The sequence below is a fragment of the Ciconia boyciana genome, chromosome 1 (assembly GCF_034638445.1).
Source record: "Ciconia boyciana chromosome 1, ASM3463844v1, whole genome shotgun sequence".
Lineage (NCBI taxonomy): Eukaryota > Metazoa > Chordata > Aves > Ciconiiformes > Ciconiidae > Ciconia > Ciconia boyciana.
The window spans coordinates 150,980,226-151,002,370 of record NC_132934.1 but is presented as its reverse complement, the minus strand read 5'-3'; the positions used below and the strand labels follow the sequence as shown (position 1 = coordinate 151,002,370).

Here is a 22,145-nt window from a genome sequence, read left to right as displayed (position 1 = left end):
GGGTTGACCTTGGCTGGATGCCAGGTACCACTAAACTCCTCTATCATTCCCCTCCCCAGCAGGATGGGAGGGGAGAAAATGAGATGGAAAAAAACCCCCAAAGAGTCAAGATTAAAAAAAAAAAAGGTTCAAGATGGGGAAAAAAAAAATCAAAATGGGTCAAGATAAAGGCAGTTTAATAAAGCAAAAGTAAAGGCCACATGCGGAAGCAAAGGAAAACAAAAGATTTATTCTCTACTTCCCATCAGCAGGCCATGTCCAGCCACTTCCCAGGAAGCAGGGCTTCAGTACGTATAGCAGTTGCTCTGGAAGACAAAATGCCATAAATAATGAATTCCCCCCCTTCCTCCTCCTTTCTCTTAGCTTTTATTGCTGAGTGGACACCATGTGGTATGGGATATCCCTTTGGTGAGTTTGGGTCAGCTGTCCTGGCTATGTCCCCTCCCAAGATCTTGCCCACCCCCAGCCTACTGGTGAGGGGGGGATGTTGGAGAGACAGCCTTGATGCTGTCTCAGCAGTAGCCAAAACACTGGTGTGTTATCAACACGTTTCTAGCTACCAATAGAAAGTACAGCACCGTGAGGGCTGCTGTGAGGAAGATTGACTCCATCTCGGCCAGACGCAATACCAGAGCTTGTCAGTCTGCATGGTTTGCTTTAATCTTGATGCTACTGTAAATAATCTACTGATGTCTTGGTATAACAAGGGAGTTGCATGTTCTTAATGAAAATAAATTTAAGAGCTCTATTCCTGGTAAAGTAGAACAGTTCTCTTGGCTCATTTGTAGATTAAATAGTTTTCAGGAAGTATGTCAGTAGCCTTGTTCCTTTTTCAAGGGAAAAAAGAAGGAATAGTAGGGTGCCATGAGATCCAAGCTTAAGATCTCGTTACCTTTATAAGATAAATTACAGCACAGCTACTGAAACAACTTAAAAACAAAATGTCAAAATAATGTGAGGGAAGTACATCTTGCAGTGTAGTGGCTTCAGTTCTCCCAGCATTGTTAGTTTCCATGGTTGTTATCCTTTGTTTCACAAGGTTAGCCATTTGTTTTTGTCAGATTTCCATCAGCTAGGAAGATTGTAACATGCTCTTCTCAGAATATCAAGGTGTGAGTAAGATTTTTGGCTTGAATCTTACCAGCCCCTTGCATGTTGCTTGTCTTGCATGTGTTCAAAAAAAGGTTAAATGCTGCTTAATGTTGTGTTCTGATAAGCTTTTACTTTCACTTTTCATAATAGAAAAGTAGCTGCAAATTTAGTCCTGTCTTACTGCTTCAGGCTAGCTGTCTGAAAGTTATTCAGCACTACTGTGGAGAATACCAGAAATCTTCCTTCCCCAGCTGTTTTGCAACTAGACAGCAGGATTGACTGGCTGTGGAAGAGTTAGAAATGGTCAGATGTGACATGAGGCTCGCCTGCTTTTTGTGTCAGCATGCCATGAATTCTTCACCAAAAAAACCAAACCAAAAGCATTTGCTTGCTGGTTTCATGTCCTGCAGAGCTGCCTTTCATCTGTGGGTTTATGCAAATAAGTTTACTGTCTTCAACAGCTTCCAGTTCCCTGCTCATCAGGCTTCCAACTAGCCGTAGCTGTGTAGCTTATGAAAATTTGTTCACGCTTCAGTTGAGTTTGTCAGGAATAGATGGACTCCAGCTCTGCTTTGCTAGCCATGATGTTTTCAACCATTTTTTTGGCATCCTGGAGAAATTCACCCTTACAGTTCCCAGCTTATCTCCATTTATTATTTGTCTTTTCTGTGGAATGTGCAGGAGGTGGTGCTGTCATCATTGTACTTGAGGACAAACACTCTTAGAGCTTTCATCTTCTTTCCCCTCTGTGTTTTTGCAAAGGGGAAATGTTTCCCTATCATTTATATTGCCTGTTTCTTTTCTGTAAGGTTGCTTGATCAAAGCAGAGTTTATCTGAAACTGGTAGTTTCTTGTTCGTGGACCCTAGGGAGGGAGAAGTGGGGGTTACTACAACTTATTTGAAGGGGTTTGTAAAAGTTAACTGGGGAAAGTGAGTTTGTTTCAGTTACAGTGCTGACCGTTGGAGCATGCTGTGAGTCTGCTGAAAACAACCTTAGCAGTCAACAAACTTAAAATAAAATGCTGAAAATAATTGATTTGAGTCATGACCCCTCATTTGATTGCCACCCTCATTTGAGTCATGTTACCTTGGGTGGCTGCTCAATTTTTGGGGTTTGACATGCATGCTGGTGTATCATTCTTATCTTAGGAGTGTGGAATATTCTCTGCCTCTTTGAGTTTCTTGAAAAATGTCCCACAGTCCTGCTAGCAATATCTGGGAAACAAAGAGAAGGTCAAGGGCTAAATTAAAGAAGACAGTGCTGCCTTTTTTTTTTTTTTTAAAGGCATTTGAAAAATCAGGGCTGCCGTCTAGATTGGGGAAAGCATGATTTGTGTAAAACTGCATATGATATAGTCCGGTTGTTGAGATAATAGTTCTGCTGCTTTCTCTTTCCTTCACTTGAAATACGGAGATATGTGGCCCAAACAGCAGCATGTACAGCTCTGTTGGCTTAGAAGGTTTCTATTGGTTTCTTTAACCTGCCGTGTTGCTTTAAAGCAAAGGGAGAAAATGTTTTTCTCAACAAATTTTGTGCACTTGAATTGTGGAGATCATATTTATTTGGAGATAGATGTCATTTCATGGTTTTTTAATCATATGCTACTGTTTAAGGAAAGACACGTAGGGTTTTCAGTTCTTTCTCTATTATTAAGTAAAAAGGAGACACAGGGATGTTACCAATTTAGATTGCTTAGCTTTCACATTGCTAAAATAATTTTGACCCAATTCAGAATGTAATTATTACATAGTACTCCAGTTAGGTATAGGTCTAAGTCCTTCTGTTGCCTCCCTTAGGAATTCAGAACTTTTGTAGGCAGTCAACATATTTGCAAATGACTTTGTTGTTTCAAGCCAGTAAATTCAAAGCTAGAAAGTTTTATGATGTCCAGGCACACTCAAGTATATGTGGTGATAAAAATTGAAGATCCTGTTTGGAACTTCATAACTGTGATGAATTATATGCATTCTGTTATTTTGTTGTAAATATTGGACCTTTTTTTCTGTTTGTAGTAACTAACAGTTGGAGAGCATTACCTTACTTTTGGCAAAATACAAAGGATAGACAAAAATGGATGAGTAGTGGTACAGAATGATATGCTAAAGATATGAGATAAGAAGGAGTAGAAACACTGAACAGTGAACTGGAAAAAAGACTTAATGGAAGAGTTGGAAAGAATTTGCCGTCTGGGAAATGAAGAATAGAATTCAGTCATAAAGTGATCATGCTAACTGAAATGTTGGAATAAGTATTCATGGTTAGCTTCCCATCCAGTGTGAAGCTCCATTAACTGTTGTAAAGAAAGAAAATTTGCATAATGTTACATTTCACAGCTGTAGGAGTGTACCAGTTTGCCAAAGTTTAAGTATTCCTTCTTAAGAGAAGGTGCAAAAAAGTTGTCCTGGTGACTATGTTGCTTTTGTTTTGGTAGGTGATGACTAGCTGAGGGATTGACATAGAGTGGTGGTGTTATCCAAGTTGAGGAGAGAGCATCTTCCCTTCAGAAAACCCTGTATCCTGGTGTCTAGGGTACTTCCCATGTGGGAAAAGCTACAGCTCCTATCTGCTGTCTTTGATTTGGGGCAGGAACTTTACTGTTGAACAAGACATCAGTTCAGGAAATATAACAGGAAGAACTACTTGCTGTACAGAAATCTGTATAGCCATACCAGAGGGGTAAATTTTTAATTTTTTTAATATTCAAATTATTGTATATTCCCCAAAGGCATAATCATAAACTTCACCCAGAAACGTGACATTCCGTAATACAAAGTTATGATTAGTAATTGTATGTTGTTATCTCCACTAATATTGCAGCATACTCTCATCAGTATAATAATTTCTAAAGCAAATTAACAAACTACTAGAATTACAGATAGGATACAATTGAGGTTTTTTTACTGTTATGGAATCTAGACTATAAAATGCAGTTTGAAATGCATGGGCCAAATCATAGAATGGTTTGTGTTGGAAGGGACCTTTAAAGGTCATCTAGTTCCACCCAGCCTGCCATGGGCAGGGACATCTTTCACTAGACTGGGTTGCTCAGAGCCCCATCCAAGCTGACCGTGAACACTTCCAGGGAGGGGGCATCCACAACTTCTCTAGGCAACCAGTTCCAGTGCCTCACCACTCTCATAGTAAAGAATTGCTTCCTTTTATCTGATTTAAACCTATGCTTGTCCTATCACTACATGCCCTGGTAAAAAGTTTCTCTTCATCGTTCTTATAAGCCCCTTTTAAGTACTGAAAGGCTGCAGTAGTGTCTCCCCGGAGCCTTCTCTTCTCCAGGCTGAACAACCCCAACTCTCTCAGCCTTTCTTCATAGGAGGGGTCCTCCAGCCCCTCAGTCATCTTCGTGGCCCTCCTCTGGACTCGCTCCAACAGCTCCATGTCTTTCCTGTGCTGAGGACCCCAGGGCTGGACGCAGTACTCCAGGTGGTGTCTCAGCAGAGCGGAGTAGAGGGGCAGAATCACCTCCCTCGACCTGCTGGCCATGACCTTTTGATGCAGCCCAGGATACAGTTGGCTTTCTGGGCTGCAAGCACACATTCCCAGCTCATGTCCAATTTTTCATCCCCCAGTATCCCCAAGTCCTTCTCTGCAGGGCTGCTCTCAGTCCATTCGTAACCCATTCTATATTGATAGTGGTGATTGCCCCGACCTAGGTGCAAAACCTTGCACTTGAGCTTGTTGAACTTGATGAGGTTCATATTTGCCCACTCGTTAAGCCTGTCAAGGTCCCTCTGGATGGCATCCCTTCCCTCAGTGGAACTACTCAGCTCAGTATCACCTGCAAACTTGCTGAAGGTGTGCTCAATCCCACTGTGTCATTAATAAAGATACGGAACAGTACTGGTCACAATAGAGGCCCCTGAGGGACACCACTTGTTACTTATCTCCCTTTGGACATTGAGCCATTGACCACAACTTTTTGGATGTGGACACCCAACCAATTCCTTATCCATTGAGTAGTCCATCCATCAAACCCCTGTCTCTCCAATTTAGTGACAAGGATGTTGTGTGGGAAATAATAGTTTCCTAAAGGAAATAATAGTTTTCTTTACATTATTACATATCTAATTGAGATCTGCAAAAGAATTAAATTAAGACTTTAATGCATCTGTAATAATAAGCATTTTATGAGCTCCCTTTGCCTACTTTTCCTTTTTGTCAAGTTTTCCTCTGGAGACAAAAAGCTTATTTCTACCAGGAGACTGAAGCTGCTGAGTGACTATGGAGAGTCAGATTTAAGGAAAAAAACCCTCTTTTGAATGACATTGCATCTCTCTGAAATAGAAAGTTTGGCTGAAGCAATTCACTCTGGACATTGAGAGCTTACAATTTTGCTCTAGAAATTCAGGTTGCGACTGTATATCAATTCATATTGTTCCTGCGTGCTGTTTCTGTTGATAGTGAGATCCGCTTGAAACAAGCATCATCTTGTACTCTTTTTATTCTGAGGAGCAGAGGTTTAAGGAGGGCGATACAAGGAAAAATTCCTGTGTTTTCAGCTAAATCTACTTTGACAAAAGTTTGTGTAAAAGTTTCTTTAACTGAGTGTCTTGAAAATGCAAACAACAAAGCCATTGGGAAAGAAAATTATTTTAAAAGAGATTGCATATGGTTTTGGTACAGTTGCCTCTTTATGGCCATTATGGTCTCGCTTTTTAAAACATCTGTTTTAAAATGTATGTGATGCTGAAACTAATATTGTCACTAATAATTTCAAATTATGAGTGTTTATTACCATCAGTGCATTGTGATAGTCTATGACTTGATTTTAATGTCACTTAAAGAGACCCAGAGAAGAAGGATCATCCTGGGGTAAAGGCTTCCTTTGAGATTCTGTTTTTTCCCCACCTTCAGATTGTGATAGTGTTATTTTTCTGGTTCCCCAGCCTATTGTGGATGAGTTAATTAAGGCATGCAGGGTTCTCAGAGTGGTAATCTGTGTCTTATAGAAACCTGTACAGTAAGTATTATTGCAGATGACAGACTCAAAGGACATTCAGGTGAAAACATACATCCTGTTCCTATATTCTGAGGATCTAGAAGAATAACTCTTGCCTGCTATGAAGTGCAGCTTGTCAGAGCTGAAAGTCTGACTGTGATAGATAGGGAAGTGTCCATTTAATAGTGGATGCTCAACAGCAAATTGCTTGGGATTTCTGTTGTACTTTTTGGAGTGTGATTTAACAGATTTTGTGTTTGGGCTTTTTTAACTTCATGCAGGCAGGGTTGGCTTGTATCCAAAGGGTGGCTCTTGGCATATTCCTTTGCTGAAAGTAGCCCAGTCATTGCACTGCTCTGCATCTGGCATAATTTCAGAAAGGGTCTTCTCTAGAAAAAAAATAAATCTTTAAATTTCCAGGAATATAAATTTATTCAGTAGAAAGAAAACCATTCTTTGCTTGTCTGTGACTGGCTTTTGTTTAAGGTTGTTTTGAGAAGCCTTGGAAATCCACAACAATTTTACCATAAGGCTGTGCTTGCCAAATAGTTATAGCTTTATCTCTCAGAGGCTGGAGGGGAAAAAAACAAACAACAAACCAAACAAAAAAAGAGGATTGGCATTTTCTGAAAACCATGAGTGATTAATGTTTAGTTGGCAAAATGTAAATACCTCTTTAATAACAATGCTGTGATTAAGGCTTTAAGAAACAAATCTCTTTTCTAAAAGTACAGTTCTTTATTGCTGCATCCAAGGCATGTCATTCTTCTTCTCTGGAAGCTGTCACTTTAAAGTGTAGTGTCTGTGGGAGTGATTAATGCCTCTGATGTATTTTTAATCTTCATGGTACTTGCAATTAGTCCTTGCAAAAATGCTACAATAAAAATGATTGTTCTTATTATTTTATGGAAGGGATGCAAAGGGGAAAAAACATCCCAGAACAGATAGAGTCAAAATAGGACTACACCTTTCTCCTACAGGCCATTAAAGCAGGCTTTCATGTGTCTCAGAACAATCCAGATATTCTGATCTCTTCCCTAATGGCAATTTATTATTACCTTAATCAGTCATTGGGTGAGGTTTACAAATAGTCTTTGAGAGAATAAGCAGAACCTCTGTTTCTTCTTTTTTGTAGGTGAGCATCTTGTTTGGTTACAAGTCATGCTTCTGTCTGTCTAATCCAGTTAATCATGAATTCTTCCCTTGCACAGAGTTTCAGTAGACGTCAGGAAGGCTCTCTGTCCATGAATGCTCTCTAGTTGGATGAATAGGAGGTTCTTCATAGAGTACATACTGTGTGTGGCTGTAGGGGGTGAGGGTGTTAAATCTCTAAGGTTTGAGAATTGGCATAGGACTATTATCCTGGATTAATACCTCTTGGCTTAAAATATTTGGCTTTAGAGTTGGGTTTTTTTAATCATATTTTTTTAAGACTGGCTTTTGCAGTGAGGTGCTCAGTTACGTGTGCGTTTGCTCAAATTGGGTCCATCAGGAGTCAGATGCTTTTGAAAACTGGGTTTATGTGCAGTGCCTGATTCATGACCTTGCTGCTATGGAAGCTTTTTTAACCATCCACGTCTGCAGCTTTTGGTGCCTGAACTTGGTGGGCCCATCAAGGGGTTTTATGGTGCCTGTGAAGGTTTTTGTCTTGGATTTAGGCTTGTAATTCTGCATCATTCTGCTTGTGAATTTGGGCCCACTTGCCTTAATACGCTTCCGTCATTCTTGCCTGAATGTCAAACTGGCCTTGGCATAACCTTTAGGGCAAGGAAGTGACAAGTCAAGGAAATCCTCTGTAAGCCATAGTCATATTGCTGATTTTGCAGCTGTGTAAGCCCATTATATAAACAATTGTGATGTGCATTTAGAAAAAAAAAAACAACAAAACCTTAATTCCACTGTAGTGCAATTCCACCTTATCTCTGATCCCTTCAACCTTCACGTAAGCTGTATGTGAACACGCAGTAGCTGAAGACATCCTCCTTAGAATTGTGCATTCAGAATCCTTTGTGAGGGCAGTATGTTCAAGCGAGTTTCTGCAGCACCTCTCTGCATGTGAGAGAGACTTCAGGGTTCTTCAGATCCCTCCATGTGGTATTTCCTATGTGGTTCATTTTGTAGTTTCATTCTTTTTTGTCAATGATACAAAAATACGCTTCCTAAAAGTTTAATGGAAGGTCACTTACTCCTGCAGAACTGGGATATCAAGTGCAGTGTTTCTGGAAGTACATTAATGCCTTTTTGAGCTCCCCTTCCCTGCTGTGGACTCTGAGCACACACAATTAACATATTTTCTTTAGGAAGCCAGTTTCTTGTATGCAACGTAGCTGCTCTGTCTTTGCAACAAAACTGTCAGGGTGGTATTTGTGGTGCAGCTGGCAACTCATTTTTTCATCAATTCCTGCTTCACCAGCTAAGCCCAGATGCTTCCTGCCACTGCGTAAACAATACGTTACGTTATTTGTACGGGTTTCTGTAGCCCAGAAAAATAACTGATTGTAAGTATAGGTGAGTAGTGTATAACTTGAGAATTCTGTACCTGTAGTTGCCAGATGGTCATCATGCACTGAAAAAAAAAAAATTAAAAAAATCCCTTAATGTTATCATAAAGAATTCTAAAATCCTAGCCAGAGGGTAAATAACTTGAATTTAACTTAGTGCTCAACACTGTATCCCTTTTTCCCCCAGAGAATTTACTTTATCTATTTAACATAAAATCCACAGTGTTTTTTAAATTCAGTTGGATTTTATTGATCATCTGTTCTAATATAAAGCTTCCTTATCTTTTCCCCGGAAAACAACAGAGGCTTTATGATACCACCGCAGATATCACAGTGCCCTCCTACAGTTTGTTTGATAGTCTGTCATGGTTTTATTCAAGTTACTCTTTGAATTACTCAGCAGCACTCAGTAGTTAAAAACAGTTCAGTAGCTTTGCCATCCCCTAAAGGGTGGAACAGCGACTGCATTACTGCATCCTCACTCGTGTCCTCCCAGTTCGTCTTTCCTGGGTATGTTTCCTTTCTTCTCTTGCCTGGAAGGTGCCTGTGACTGTAGCAGTGTTTTTTCTTGTTTCTGTAACACCTCATCGTCTGCTTGAGATCAATAAGTAATAATCAGGAAAATGTATGTGCAAAGCCTGAATCTAGGGAAAGTACTTCATTAGCTGCTACTTGAGACCTGAAGCACAGCTTACAAAAACTGAGCACACTTCAGAAGCTTTCTGTTCATATGTTAACACTGCATACGGGCTGCTACTCCTCCTTAAGACCCAGTGTAATTTGGATCCTTAGGTTGAGCCTTGTCTCTTAAAGAGCGATTGCAGAATGATTCTCTGGTGCTATTCTGGGTGTATTTCCTGTGTTGCTTATGGTTGCAGAGTCCCTTACATAACTGTTCTGTATGAACCTTGTTTGTCTTGACGATCTGAAGTTGTCAACTCTGTAGTGTAGCTTGGTTTATGGCTTCTCATTTTTTCAGTTTAAACTACGTTCTGTGTCCTAGTTGAAAGTTAAAAGGAAAATCAGTGTTCTGGTAGTCTTAATGTAATCACTTAAACCCTGCACAGTTTCAGAAGATTTTTTTCTAGTAGAAAATAAATGGAGCAGATGAATCTTTTTGTGAACACAGAGAAACAGCTGGTATATGTTTGCTGTACTATTTTATACTGCGGTTTGTCTTCCTTAAAACTTTTGTCCATACTAAGAGTGCAGTAAATGATCTTTGCTCAGTGAGGCATTTGGTTACATTGCTTAGGTACCTTTTGTGTCTGCTTCACAACATACACTTATTTAGAGAGAGAATTCACATGCGCACAAGCACTTGCTACCTTTAATGCAGGACTGTTGTGGTACCTCTTTGGACTGGTTCAGCTATCGCCTGTAGTGGCCGGTATTTTTACTCTTGTCAGTCTGCAGTTTCCAGTTTGGGTCTACAGGACTCCTTTCTTGCTCTTGCTGTGTTTTTCAATATCCCTAATATTGAAGTCCAGAGCTCTGGTTTGTTTAATCTGTGTGCAGTGTCAAATTATAGTTCAGAGAATTCTTGTACATTTTGTTTATGTAATATAGTGTGGGATAATGATCAGATAAGTATATCTGCTGATTTACTGGTCAGATAATTCCAGGTGTGCACTCAAATAGTCTAGTCCTTTTTTATTGAATTACTGTGTTTTCCTACTTTTTTGTAGTCTCATGTAATTTTATCAGAATTCCTCCCATAGTGTTAAACTGTGTTCTAGTCACTTGGTGTGTGTATATATATCATGTATTTAACTTATTAAGTTATTTGGTTAAGATAATTAAAACTTAATATTATTTTAAATTCCTTCTGATGATGATAGGAAAAAATGACCTCATCTACTGTTATATGACACTGTAATGTTCTCTCTTTTCTTATTTTCCAGCTGTGTGGGGAAACTTTGTCAATATGAGGTAATGTATATAATTTTTGTATTGAATATCCTTATCTGAAATAAAATTAACTTACCTTTCCCATCAACGTGTATCACTGTATCTCAAGAAGGGAGAAAACAGAACAGCAGCTCACGCTGTTGTTTGGATGGTTGCTAAGCAGCTGATACCACTTTTAAATAGAAGGTGTTCAGTCTCAAAAAGGGTTGTATGTCTGCTGCAAATCTCACCCAGGATCTTACTCTCACTTCAGCGTCTGTCTTTCTTTACACAAACTCATCTTCTGATTTTGGAGATGTTTTTAGGCAAGTTGGTTGGTGTAGCTGGTTGGTTAGGCAAGTTGGTTGACGTAGCTGGGCACATGGGCTTGGATTCTGCTTTTCCTCAGCACAGATCTGACCATATCTCAGTGACGATACAGGCTTAAACATTGAAGAGCAGCAGATCCTCCACTGCTTGTCGTAATTATGTTTCTGTACCTAGAATTAGAAATGTGGTTTTGAGGGTTTTTCTCCTCCACAATTAATTGGGAGATAATCTGATGGTTTAACTGCTGAAAAGCAAAAAAATTCCTGCACTGTCCCCCAGAATTTTTGCCCTTAGAAATAGGAAGGCCTAGCATATGCATGCCAAACATGCAGATTTTCACAGCATTTCTGCTTGCATATGAGTGTTTGTCCTCTGGGAAAATTCACCAGGAAGACACAAATGAAGAAGAAGGTGAAAAGAATATGGGGACAGTCTGTTCCCTACAACAAAGTCTTTGTGCATAGAGGGCGAAATATTTCACCATGTTGTTTTGCTAGTAAAGGGGTTTGCTACTCTGTTGCCATGCTTAGCAGCACAGAGTAAAGAAAGTTTGAGGCAAACGTATTGATGAATTTTCTGTGGGCTCTGATTCACCCAGGACAGCTTATCCTGGGATCTGTTCCTGTCCCAAGCTGTACACTTTACTTTTCTTGGAGTTTCCCACCCTTCCTACAAAGTGGTCAGCTGTTAGGCAAACAGCTGCTGTGACTTGCAGATGGAGATGTAATTTAGATTACCATGTTATCGTGACCAGCAAACTATGGCAGCTTAGCAGCTGTTACATGAGCAGCTGAGCATTTCCAAAGGAAGGACAAGAACCTCAGAGAGGGGTTTGAGGAGGACAGGTGGGCATGGGATCCAGTGTGTTCATTCCCTGATAAGCTGTCCTTACAAATTCTACCATTAGCTGCATCTGACTTCTTATTTGAGGTATCCATTATAGAGCTATCGAGGGGGAAAACTTTATTTCTGAAGGTCTGATGTTGGTCCTCAGCCAATAAGATTGTCTTTGTTAGGAGGAAGAGCTCATTAAAAACTAAACTGCAGAGTGTCAGTCCTTAAGTTCCAGGATTTGTGAATAAACAATAGTAGGAACAATTTTTGAGTGAACCTTTTTATATTCTGAGAGGTTTTCCAAATTTTCCGTGCTCATTTAGCAGGGAAGAAAGGCTATGTATTCCACAGATGGTTCGCATAGTTTTTTGTAGATTTCTGTTATTTGGGAAAACATTTGAAAAATTCACAAGAATTACTTAATATTGCTTCCTTGTAGTAAATTCATACAGTGTTAACTGGAGGGTTTTTATTTGCCACTATTACAATAAATTACAATTTGTTTTGAAAAGATGGTTCAGGGTCTGTATGTCTTAGTCTAGGAATTTGCTGCACCTCTTTACTGATACGACAAAACAAATCTGGTCAATAAGATTTTTGCCTCAGTAATAGACTGAACTGACTTTTTAGTAAGAGAGTTTTACAGAGGGATATGAAGGGAATCATTGCTCTAACTTCTAACAGTGTGGCATACGTATATCTGCTTAACAAAGGAACTTCTGTTTCCCTAGGTGTAATGACTTCAGGTCCCAAGTAAAGGAGCTCTGTTTTATTTGAAAGAACTCCATTTTATGTTGGATACCCATGAATCCTGTAGTATGCAAAAACTTACTACTGTAAGATAAATAATTCCCCTTTCAGAAGGTTTAACTGGAAAAAAAAAAGTATGCAAACTTAAGGAAAATCGCATAGACTAGATGCAAGAGGTAAAATTTAAAATTACATATCCTACACTTGTAGTTTACTCATTTAGATACACAATTAGATACTAAATAAGACCACACAGATTTGTGCAAGACACTAACTTCTTAGTACTCTCTTTTCACAAGTTACTTTGACATCCTTCGTCCTTCAGTGTATAAGCGTTGGCTTCATTTCAAACAAATAGCATTTGTGTGCTAAGTCAGTATTCCCCATCAGATGGTCACTTAAGACAAGTTTTAGTATAGGGTTTTTTCCTTGTTTTTCTAAAAGTTCAAAGGCAAAGCTAGACACGTTTGCCCTTCTCTCTTTTTGATTAAAATTACAGTTACAGTTGTGGCATTAAGCGAAAATGTTTAGTTAGTGTACTTGTAGTATACAATAAACAGAGACCCTGAAAAAGACATCTTAGGCGTTTGCATAATAAAGCTACACTCAAAAACATTTCTGCTGACCCTACCTTAGTGCAGTGATTAGACACTTTTCTACAATGAAGTTAATTTTCTCTGTGAAATGATCATCATCTTTATTGCTATTACTCTTTCCTGTGGGCTTGGTTCAGTTTCTGCCAAACTTGGTGACAAGACTAGCTGATTTCAATGGGAATGGGACCATCCACTTTCATTTGCTTTGAGTAACTCTTTGAAATAATACTGACTCGGGATGCTTTGAAGATACTGTTTTAACAGGAAAAGCATGATGCAGGTGCAGTGGAACAGCTGTTGCTTAGGTATGGATTATGTTTTTTCTTTTCTTGCCAACAGGTCTCTTCAAGAAAATGGGGATCAGAAGGTGGAAAGTAAAATAGAGGAGGTTAGTTTGCTAGTAGTTGTAGCCCGTTTTGTTTTGAGAACTCCATTTCACTAATTTCATATTGAAAGGGTGTATTTAGTTCTATCTCATTACTCTCCATTCCACTAAAACCATTCAAAGCATTGGATTTGTGTCTGTATGTAAGTTTTTTTTTAACTGTCCTTCACTGCAGTGGAGTTTCTAACATAGATCTGTGACTCTCATATTTTTATTTTTTTGCCTCTAAACCTTTCTTGAAAGTAGTAGCTCTACTGTCTCATTTGCTTCAGACACTGCGGTAGAGTTATCCTGAGAACTGTTTTTTTGTTACTGAATGAAGGATATACACAAATTCTTTCCTATGTCACCCTTACAAAATGTTAAGTATATATAAGTTTCATTAGAAATTTGAAACCTCCCCAAAATGCTCTGCTTTGTTCTTAACTAATGAACAAAGATAGCGGTGTTTGTGGTTGGGGATGGCGTGCAGTACCAATTCTTTAAGCAAAAGTCCTGGCAATTTCTGGAGTAGACATGGGTATTGAACACACCAGTGGTTCTGAACTTCTGTACCAATACCTCTGAATTTCCATTTCAACCTCAGTTTGTTGCGAAATATTAAGAATGTGTGCAACAGATCTTTCTCCAGATGTTTTTAGACTTCCAGTCTAATAACAATAAAACATATAATTTAATAGATACAATAGTCTTTGAGGTCAATACCCTCTACCCCTTGTGTGGGTGTGCGTGACCATACTAGTGTAGTCTGGTCTGCCTAGCGTCTTGTATTCCAGATTGTGTTCTTGGTTTATGTCTTTTTGCATTCCTCTCTTTTTTTTTTTCTTTTTCCTTTTTTCTTTTTTTTTTTTCCTTTTAATTCTGGTAAACATTGCAACAAGCATTCTGAAAATCCCAGTTGTTTAAGAATGCACAAAAGCTTGAAATTCAATGGGTAGATAGAGTTACTGTAAGGTCTGAGAAGTTGAGCATTTCCGGATCTTGTTTTTAAAGCTTTAGCTATATAGTATCTTGAACCATCAGAATAAATATAACTGTTTCAAGAACTATTTGCTGCTCCACAGAGCTAGATATTTAATGAACATAAATGACAATACTGTATTTCCTCTTAACATGAATATGCACCTTATTTCAGTTCATGAAGTTCCTGAATTGTCTAGCTCTAAGCAGCAATATTTGTACGAAACAAATTAATGGCTGTTGATGATGTGTTGCTATATAGTACTATTTCAAGTGATAACCCTCTGATAGCTTTCAACTTATGCATGGCCCTAGATGTTAAATTTTGTGACAAGGTTTTAGTAAAGTTAAAAATGAGTTCAGGGGCTTGTTGCAATTTGGCAGGCCTGTTAGAAATTTGGGTCCTGTGATAAAGAACCTGAAACTGATGCCGACTTAAGTGATTCTCTCTTTCAAAGCACTGAAACTGCAAACAGAAGTCTTGGTAGGTGAACTATATTTTCTAACAAATTTCCTTTTAATATTTTTTAAAAGCCTAGATATACCTTCAAATCATGAGTTAAAACATATCTTAGATTTTTAAACATGTTTCTTTAAATTCACATACCATGTTCTGAGAGAATTCTAGCCTTTGCACTGGAGCTAATGCCTCTGCTTCTGTGTCTGTTTTAAATAGACACATTTAAACAGTTGCGGTTTTACTGACTGTCCTATTGTGCTGTTGCTCAATATAGGTTGCCTTTGACAACCTCAGACAAGTCACTTGTGACTTCACTTTGACAAATAGGATCATAACATTGGATGTTCTTATCAACAAGGCTATGGTACTTATAGCCTTGAGGTGTTTTGTTTTCAGTGGTAAGCTAAGGGATTTCACACTGTACTAGGTAATCTGATTTTTGGTGAAAAAGGTTCAAGGATTTTTTGACGTAAAGGATGCTTTAAGATGCAAGTTTCTTGGAGTGTCTTCAGTGACACTCCAAGGAAACTTCATAGTTCGTTCCAGTTCTAGGAAACTGTTTGCCACGATTTTTGCTCTAAAGTAACTTCCTATATGCATGTTTTGTGATGTGAATCTTGTTCTATTCTTCAAAGATTAAATATTATTCCTATATTTTAGGCTGTTGCACCTCTAAGGGAGAAAATCAAAGATCTAGAAAAAAGGTACGTCTTTTTTGCTAGATTTGGGAAGCAGTTAAAAAGTACAGTTTCTGTTCTGTAGCAGTCAATTCTGTAGTTGTAGGCTTGAGATAAATGTTTTGCGTATACCCCCAATACCTTTGGATTTTTATCATATGTAATATTATTTTATCATTATATCATATATATAAGTGAGGATGGGGCCTTGAATGCTGGAAGACATTAATGCTTAAGGTATTCAGGTTGATTAATCCCACTAAAGTAAACTGGGAGTGCTGGATTTTTGTAAAGTTCAAATCCTGTGGAGGAATTTGCTGGTTTGAGTCCAGCTGGTGAACGGATTACCATGGTTTAGTAAGTTCAACCCAGGTGTGTGCTAAAACATACTGGTTTCAACTTCAAGAGACTGAAAATATGTTTTATCTCACTATTGTGGTTTAACCCCAGCTGGCAACTAAGCACCACACAGCTGCTTGCTCACTCCCCCCCAGTGGGGTGGGGGAGAGAATCCAAAGGGTAAAAGTGACAAAACTCATGGGTTGAGATAAAGACAGTTTAATAGGGAAAGCAAAAGCTGCACATGCAAGCAAAGCAAAAAAAGGAATTAATTCACTCCTTCCCATGGGCAGGCAGGTGTTCAGCCATCTCCAGGAAAGCAGGGCTACATCGTGCGTAACAGTTACTTGGGAAGACAAACGCCGTCACTCTGAACATCCCCCCCTTCCTTCTTCTTCCCCCAGCTTTATATGCTGAGCATGACATCCTATGGTATGGGATATCCCCTTCGTCAGTTGGGGTCAGCTGTCCCAGCTGTGTCCCCTCCCAGCTTCTTGTGCACCCCCAGCCTACTTGCTGGTGGGGTGTGGTGAGAAGCAGAAAAGGCCTTGACTCTGTGTAAGCACTGCTCAGCAGTAACTAAAACATCCCTGTATTTTCAACACTGTTTCCAGCACAAGCTGAAACATAGTCCCATACAAGCTACTATGGAAAAAATTAACTCTACCCCAGTCAAAACCAGCACACTCGTATTTCCCACACTTGTGATCAGTTATCATGATTCAGCTAATGTACAGTGATTTGCTTGTGAATCTTATCCTGTGCAGGTGCTTTGGATGAGGCTGACTGACTTGCTTCTCTCGGGATTTGTAAGGGAATGTGATATCTTGGATTAAACTGGATGATGTGATTGAGGAAAAGCAGACAAGCTTTTTGATGAGCTGCAGATATTAACTATGTGCTGTAGTTCCACAAGCACCTTAAATTGACATAGTTGTTTAAAAAAAAAAAATCCAAGACTGATCCATTTCTCCCTGGCTGCTTGTTTCTTCACTTTTATGCCAGCAGAACCACTTGAGTGCTGATAGTAAGCTGGATGGGGAAACCAGGTATTTCAGTCTCTCTGCAAATAAGTCCCTCACTCCCTAGCCTGGTTGCCTTTCTGCCAGATCAGTTCTCCCATCTGAGTGCCCTCATGGGGAGATGCTTTTCATCACAAAATAAGTTCTGGAATACAGGTGGGAATTGTCAGCTCTGACAAGGACACTGCTGCTTTTGACAGTGATCCTGTTTCACAGGTGGCACCGTTGATGTCCCAGGCAAACAGCTAGCTGAGAATGCTGCATTACAGAGGGCCAAGTCTGGACTTATCCAAGCAGTACCAGTAAGCCTGGATGGTTATGTATGGCATACTGGTGGTTGTGTGCTGTTCCTCTGGAGAGGGGGGCAGAATCCCATTGTTCTTGGCCAGAGGTGCGCTTGACACCCACAGTGTTTTGAGTTTTGTCTTGCCAGTGAGCAGTTGCCCCTCCTCCTCCCACTCCTCCAGTGCTGTAAAACAAACAAAAAAAAAGATAAAAGAAATAAAAAAAATTGTCAGTTCCGTTTTTTAACAATTGATTTGAAAGATTCAGTGACCTGCCACGTGCAATTTATTTCAGTGAGAATACTGAGCTGATTGCTTATCTCTTAATATCAGCATGAACTTCATGGATCAAACTAGGTGATGTATTGGCAACATGAAACAAATTGCAGACTGTGTCACCTGTAGTAGTTGCATGTGATACTACCATACCAATTGTAACGGTCAAATTATAAAGATTTTATGTTCAGATGAAATTTTTGAAGTCCTACCTCTGTTCAGTTGACTTATTTAATCTTAATTGATAGCCCAGTGTATCTTCAGCTTCAGTTGTTGGCAATTCAGGTATTTCCTTCTGCCATTCACAGAGGACCTTTGTGGGAGGGTGTCCTGATTGGCTGGGGTTTTTTATAATTGTTATATTATTCCAAGTGAGCAATGAGTTGTTGGGTGGAACCATTAAGTTAAAACTTCTCCCAGGAGCTGTCTACATACTCTTTTCTTTTTGACTGGTGTTTGCAGTGTATTGATGAGTCTTGTTTCAAATGTCTAGTAATGAGGAGAAAGAATCAACATATTTTTTTACCTCTGTGTGAGCTGATCTGGGAATTATACTTTCACAAAATGTGGGCTTATGGGCTCTTATGGCCCATATCAAAATATGGGCTCTTATTGTTGTTGGGTTTTTCAAATAATGTAGTCATTTACCTCTGCTGGTTCAACTGCATGAGGCTTGTTGCAATTCATAATTTTTTAATTTTATATCTGTGTAAAGTGACAGTATATAGCTACTCACTGCCAGATGCCTAAAGGCTGATCCTGCTTGCAAAGCTTACTCTCTCGTGTCAATGTTTTTTTTACCTCATAAGCTGATAAAACCTGAAAGCAAGCCATTCGCCTGGTTTTGGGAAGCAGGAAAGACAAGAATTCCCTAATGCTAGTCTCATGACAAGAGATTGTTTAACTGAAGCTAAAGTTGTAAAGTTTTTATTAAAAATTTGCACAGCAAAAGCATTGTCGTGTAGTCATGAAAGGAAGCATTAGGCCAAGATAAACTGAACATTGTTGCCAAAAGATGAACATTCAGCTGGATCGGTTTCGGACTCCTGCCCATTGCCTCTAAGCTAGTCCTTGTGAAGGAGCAAAAATGGTTGGGAGGTCCCTTTGGCACCAGTATTACTCCATGCTGGGTTAATGTGACCTTAAAATAGTGGTCTTAAAAATGGAGGAGACTGACTTTTACCTTGCATCAAGTTATTTGGAACTTCACTTTTTTTTTTAAACTCCATAAGCCTCTTGTTATTGGTGGATTTGCCTTTCTCTCACAGGAAGGCTGTGTTTTACATGTTTGCATTATACTTATGCACTGCTGTTTCTCATTGCTTCTCAGCTTAAATCAAAGAAATAGGGTTACTATTAGTGACCCATGTGGGCAAGGGTAGGTAGCTTCTTATTTCAGTCTTCCCGTATAGGTAACACTGGAAGATTCCACTACCATATTTCCACTCTGGCATGAAAAGTTGACGCAAGTACAGAAGCAACTGTGCTTTGCCTCTGAAGAATTCCTGTTGAGCCAGTGCTGCAGGTTAGAAGCAGAGGAGATGCTTCAAGATCAGAGGTGTAGGGTCAGTTCAGTTAGAGTCTATTTGTGAATAGATGAAAATGTAATCTCAGTGTGAAGTCTTGGCCTATATACCTCCTGTGTGCTACATCCATTGCATCTCTAGCATGTGGACTTACTGGAGGAAAAGGGTAACCATAGTTTGACTTCTGTCCAGTGTCACACTGATATTTAGTTAAGAAAAACCTGAGCTATTAAAATTTTGCCAAGACTACAATGCTATATTACTGAAATAAATAAAATTCACACCTTCTTTCACACCTTTCTTTGGAGGACTTTGTTGCTGTATGCAGAATGCATGCCAATGGGGGAAGAAAGAAGTGATATAATTCCATGTTCATGAAATAATCTATGGTTCTGAGCATCAATTTTAAGCTTGAGAGAGCACCTAAGATTTGTATGTCACATAAATTTATTTTAGGATGTCTTAGTTTTGATTTCATTCCTGTTAAGAAAAAGGTGCAAAAAAATTAAAGTAGCTTGAAGACCATCAAAACAATGGCAGTCTAGCTATTTCTGAGAAGAAAATTAGGATTAGCTTTCATACTGAATAAGCTCTCTGGTAAAAATTGTTCAAGTATCTTAAAGAGTTTCTTCGACATTCTGATTGTAAAGTTTACATTGGTTACTGTGAAATTTTCAGGAGCATTCAAACTTTATATTGTAAACTTCACAATGAAACTTTAAGGAGAAATGTTTGGAGTCAATGCGGTAAGTCAAAACAACTTGCTTTCTTTTCCAGAACTTTTAACAAGGTTGTTTGCTTTTTAAAACTTTTCTAAAAAAAAAAAAAAGTCCAATCACTGCTTATATTTTATTGTTTTATTCTCCTGGATGTCATTCCTGGCACCAGTTATGTTCTCAAAAGATAGAAGTCAAGTGATTCATTCTAGAAAATCAGTTAAGCAGAAATTTTAAAAGCACTTTTTGCAGATCAATTTTGATATTTCTCATAGTGCTTTTACAAAGCATAGGCATTTTCTCATGTTGGCCCGGATCCTTCTTTAGAAAAAAGGACTAAACATACCTGTAGCAGAACTTTAAGAATGGGAGGTTGTCAAGAGTAGTTTTTCATATTTCAAAGACAGATGTGTGAAAAAAGAAGCAAGGCTGAAACTTACATAGTTTTTCTTCTTTGTTTTGAAATGTTCTGTAGTTTCACCCAGAAATACCCACCAGTGAAATTTTTATCAGAAAAGGATCGTAAAAGAATCCTGGTAAGTTGGTATTTACGCAGGGGTTGGTTTTGGGAAATAAAAAAAATATTCTGTGGAATGTAATCAGTCTTGTAGGATTATTTAAAGACACGATCAGGAATAAAGTAAATTACCTTTTATGTCGTATGTGCTGCACAGGGTTTAGAGTAGTACTTCACTTACTCTGTGTTGATGTTCTCAAATTCAGCATATAGATAATACACTTGGGCTCTTCTTTGGAAGTTTGACTTGCCAATTAAGCTACTCTTCTCTGCTTGTAACATCTCAGGACTGCATTGCCAAAGGGTCTTTCATCTTGTGTTCCCAGATGGCTTAAACTTGCAGAAACTGGGAAACTTTTTAGGCACGTCTTGACAGAAAACTTGTGTGACTGAATTGGACAAAATCTAGTCATAAAGCTAGAAAAGTAGCTGCTCTGCAGCACTGTTAAGAAGGACCAGTTAATTAGACTGAGGGAATGTTCATGTCTGTTATCTTCTATGTTGTTTCTGATATTTTGCAGCATCACAGGTGGAAGAGGAAGGCAGGTTAAGTCAGGGCAAGTAGTTGTCCAAGGCATTCTTAAATTCAGCAAATTGTGCTACTGTAACATCAGCTTTCCAGTTTTGTCTACAAACACTTTTGAAGTTAGCTGTGTCCTAACTTTTTTCTTGTTTCTCTCTGTCCTGGGGAAAAAAACTGTCCCCACATTTTGAAGAGGCAGAGAAAGTACAGCTACTTAAGATGTATAAATATAGAATTATGAATTTCTGCCTCTGTAGTAGAGAGCAGTGTCTGGGACAAATCCCTGCTAAAGTGCCTAACTTATCTGATGTTCTCCTTTGCTTTGACTCTTCAAAATTTTGAAGAAAAACACTGAAAAGATGTAATTAAAAAATGTTGGTTTTACTGCTTTATTAGACAGTAGTCTTCACTGCTATTGCAAAACTTCATAAAGAATAAGTGTTACCAAATTAGTTTAGTTCTTCAGTGTTAATTCTGTCATTTTTATGACAGTGAAGGAGATAGACCTGTAGGCTCCCTGTTCCCTTGTTGAACGTGGAAGCTACATTGTGGAAAACATGAGAGAGGCTTAATTCTGAAAATTCCTAAATTGTGTGCTCATGTGTCTAAGTGTAATAAAGTTACCTTAATGTTATGTTTTTGTGTAAGCAAGAAGGTACTTTCAAGAAAAGTATCGGTGCAAGCTGTTAATAGGCTATGGAGTTCTTAATGTTAACTTTTAAACTTTGCCTCTTAAAGGTACTGTATATTTTGATAGTCTATTGTTTCAACAGTGATGGCAAGTAGTTGGAATAGGAGTGTTTTCTGGTGACCTGGAGGTAAATGGCTTTTTGGTGTCTGTGTGTTTTGTAGAGTTTAAATTACTAAAGAGAAAGCTGGCCAAAAGGATCAGTGAGTTGTTCAGTGGTTTCTTTTCTGTTGTGGTGGGAGACTAGTTTAGTGGGAACTCAGATGGGTTTTCACAAGCCTTCTGCCCATGTGGGCAGTTTCATTCTGTTAGAATGTCGCTGTCATAATCCTGCAGGAAAAATGTTGAGTAGCTGAAGTCAGTTATTGAGGACTCCTGTAGACCTTACATGACTCTTGAAAGTTTTTCAGGAGTAAACACAAGAATCTGCAAGCCAAGTGAACTTTGGTAGAGGATTTTCTTCATATTTTGTTGATACTGCCTCTTTTTCTGGAATCCATTCTAAATTTTAATTTTTCTCCGAATGCAGCCTCCACAGTGCTGACCTGATCAGACAATAGTTCTAGCAGTTCTTTTTTATTATACTGCATCTATTTGAAGATGATTGCTAGTAGGGGTGATATTTCAGCTGAGACTAGATACTCTGGCAACTTTCATTCAAAAGAGCTCAAGTCTTCATCCTGTTGTGCATGATTTATCTACTTGCTCAGTTCTCTGAAGTGACTAGGCCACAAGCTTTTGTATGCAAGAGAAGGAATTCTGTTAATATTATGGATTATAGCGTTGACATTGGTTCAATCTGTTGTGTGGGGTTTTTCTGAAT

The 22,145-nt window shown here is 38.8% G+C and overlaps 1 protein-coding gene across 1 annotated transcript in view; it reads left to right on the top strand.

The window, feature by feature from the left end:
• The window catches only part of UXS1 (UDP-glucuronate decarboxylase 1), a 66,274-nt gene that overhangs the window by 4,317 nt on the left and 39,812 nt on the right, over positions 1-22,145 (top strand). Inside the window, exons 2-5 of the mRNA XM_072849775.1 lie at positions 10,454-10,481; positions 13,289-13,337; positions 15,415-15,458; positions 20,070-20,130. Of these exons, the coding sequence (XP_072705876.1) occupies positions 10,454-10,481; positions 13,289-13,337; positions 15,415-15,458; positions 20,070-20,130 (182 nt within the window). The remainder of the gene's footprint in view (positions 1-10,453; positions 10,482-13,288; positions 13,338-15,414; positions 15,459-20,069; positions 20,131-22,145) is intronic.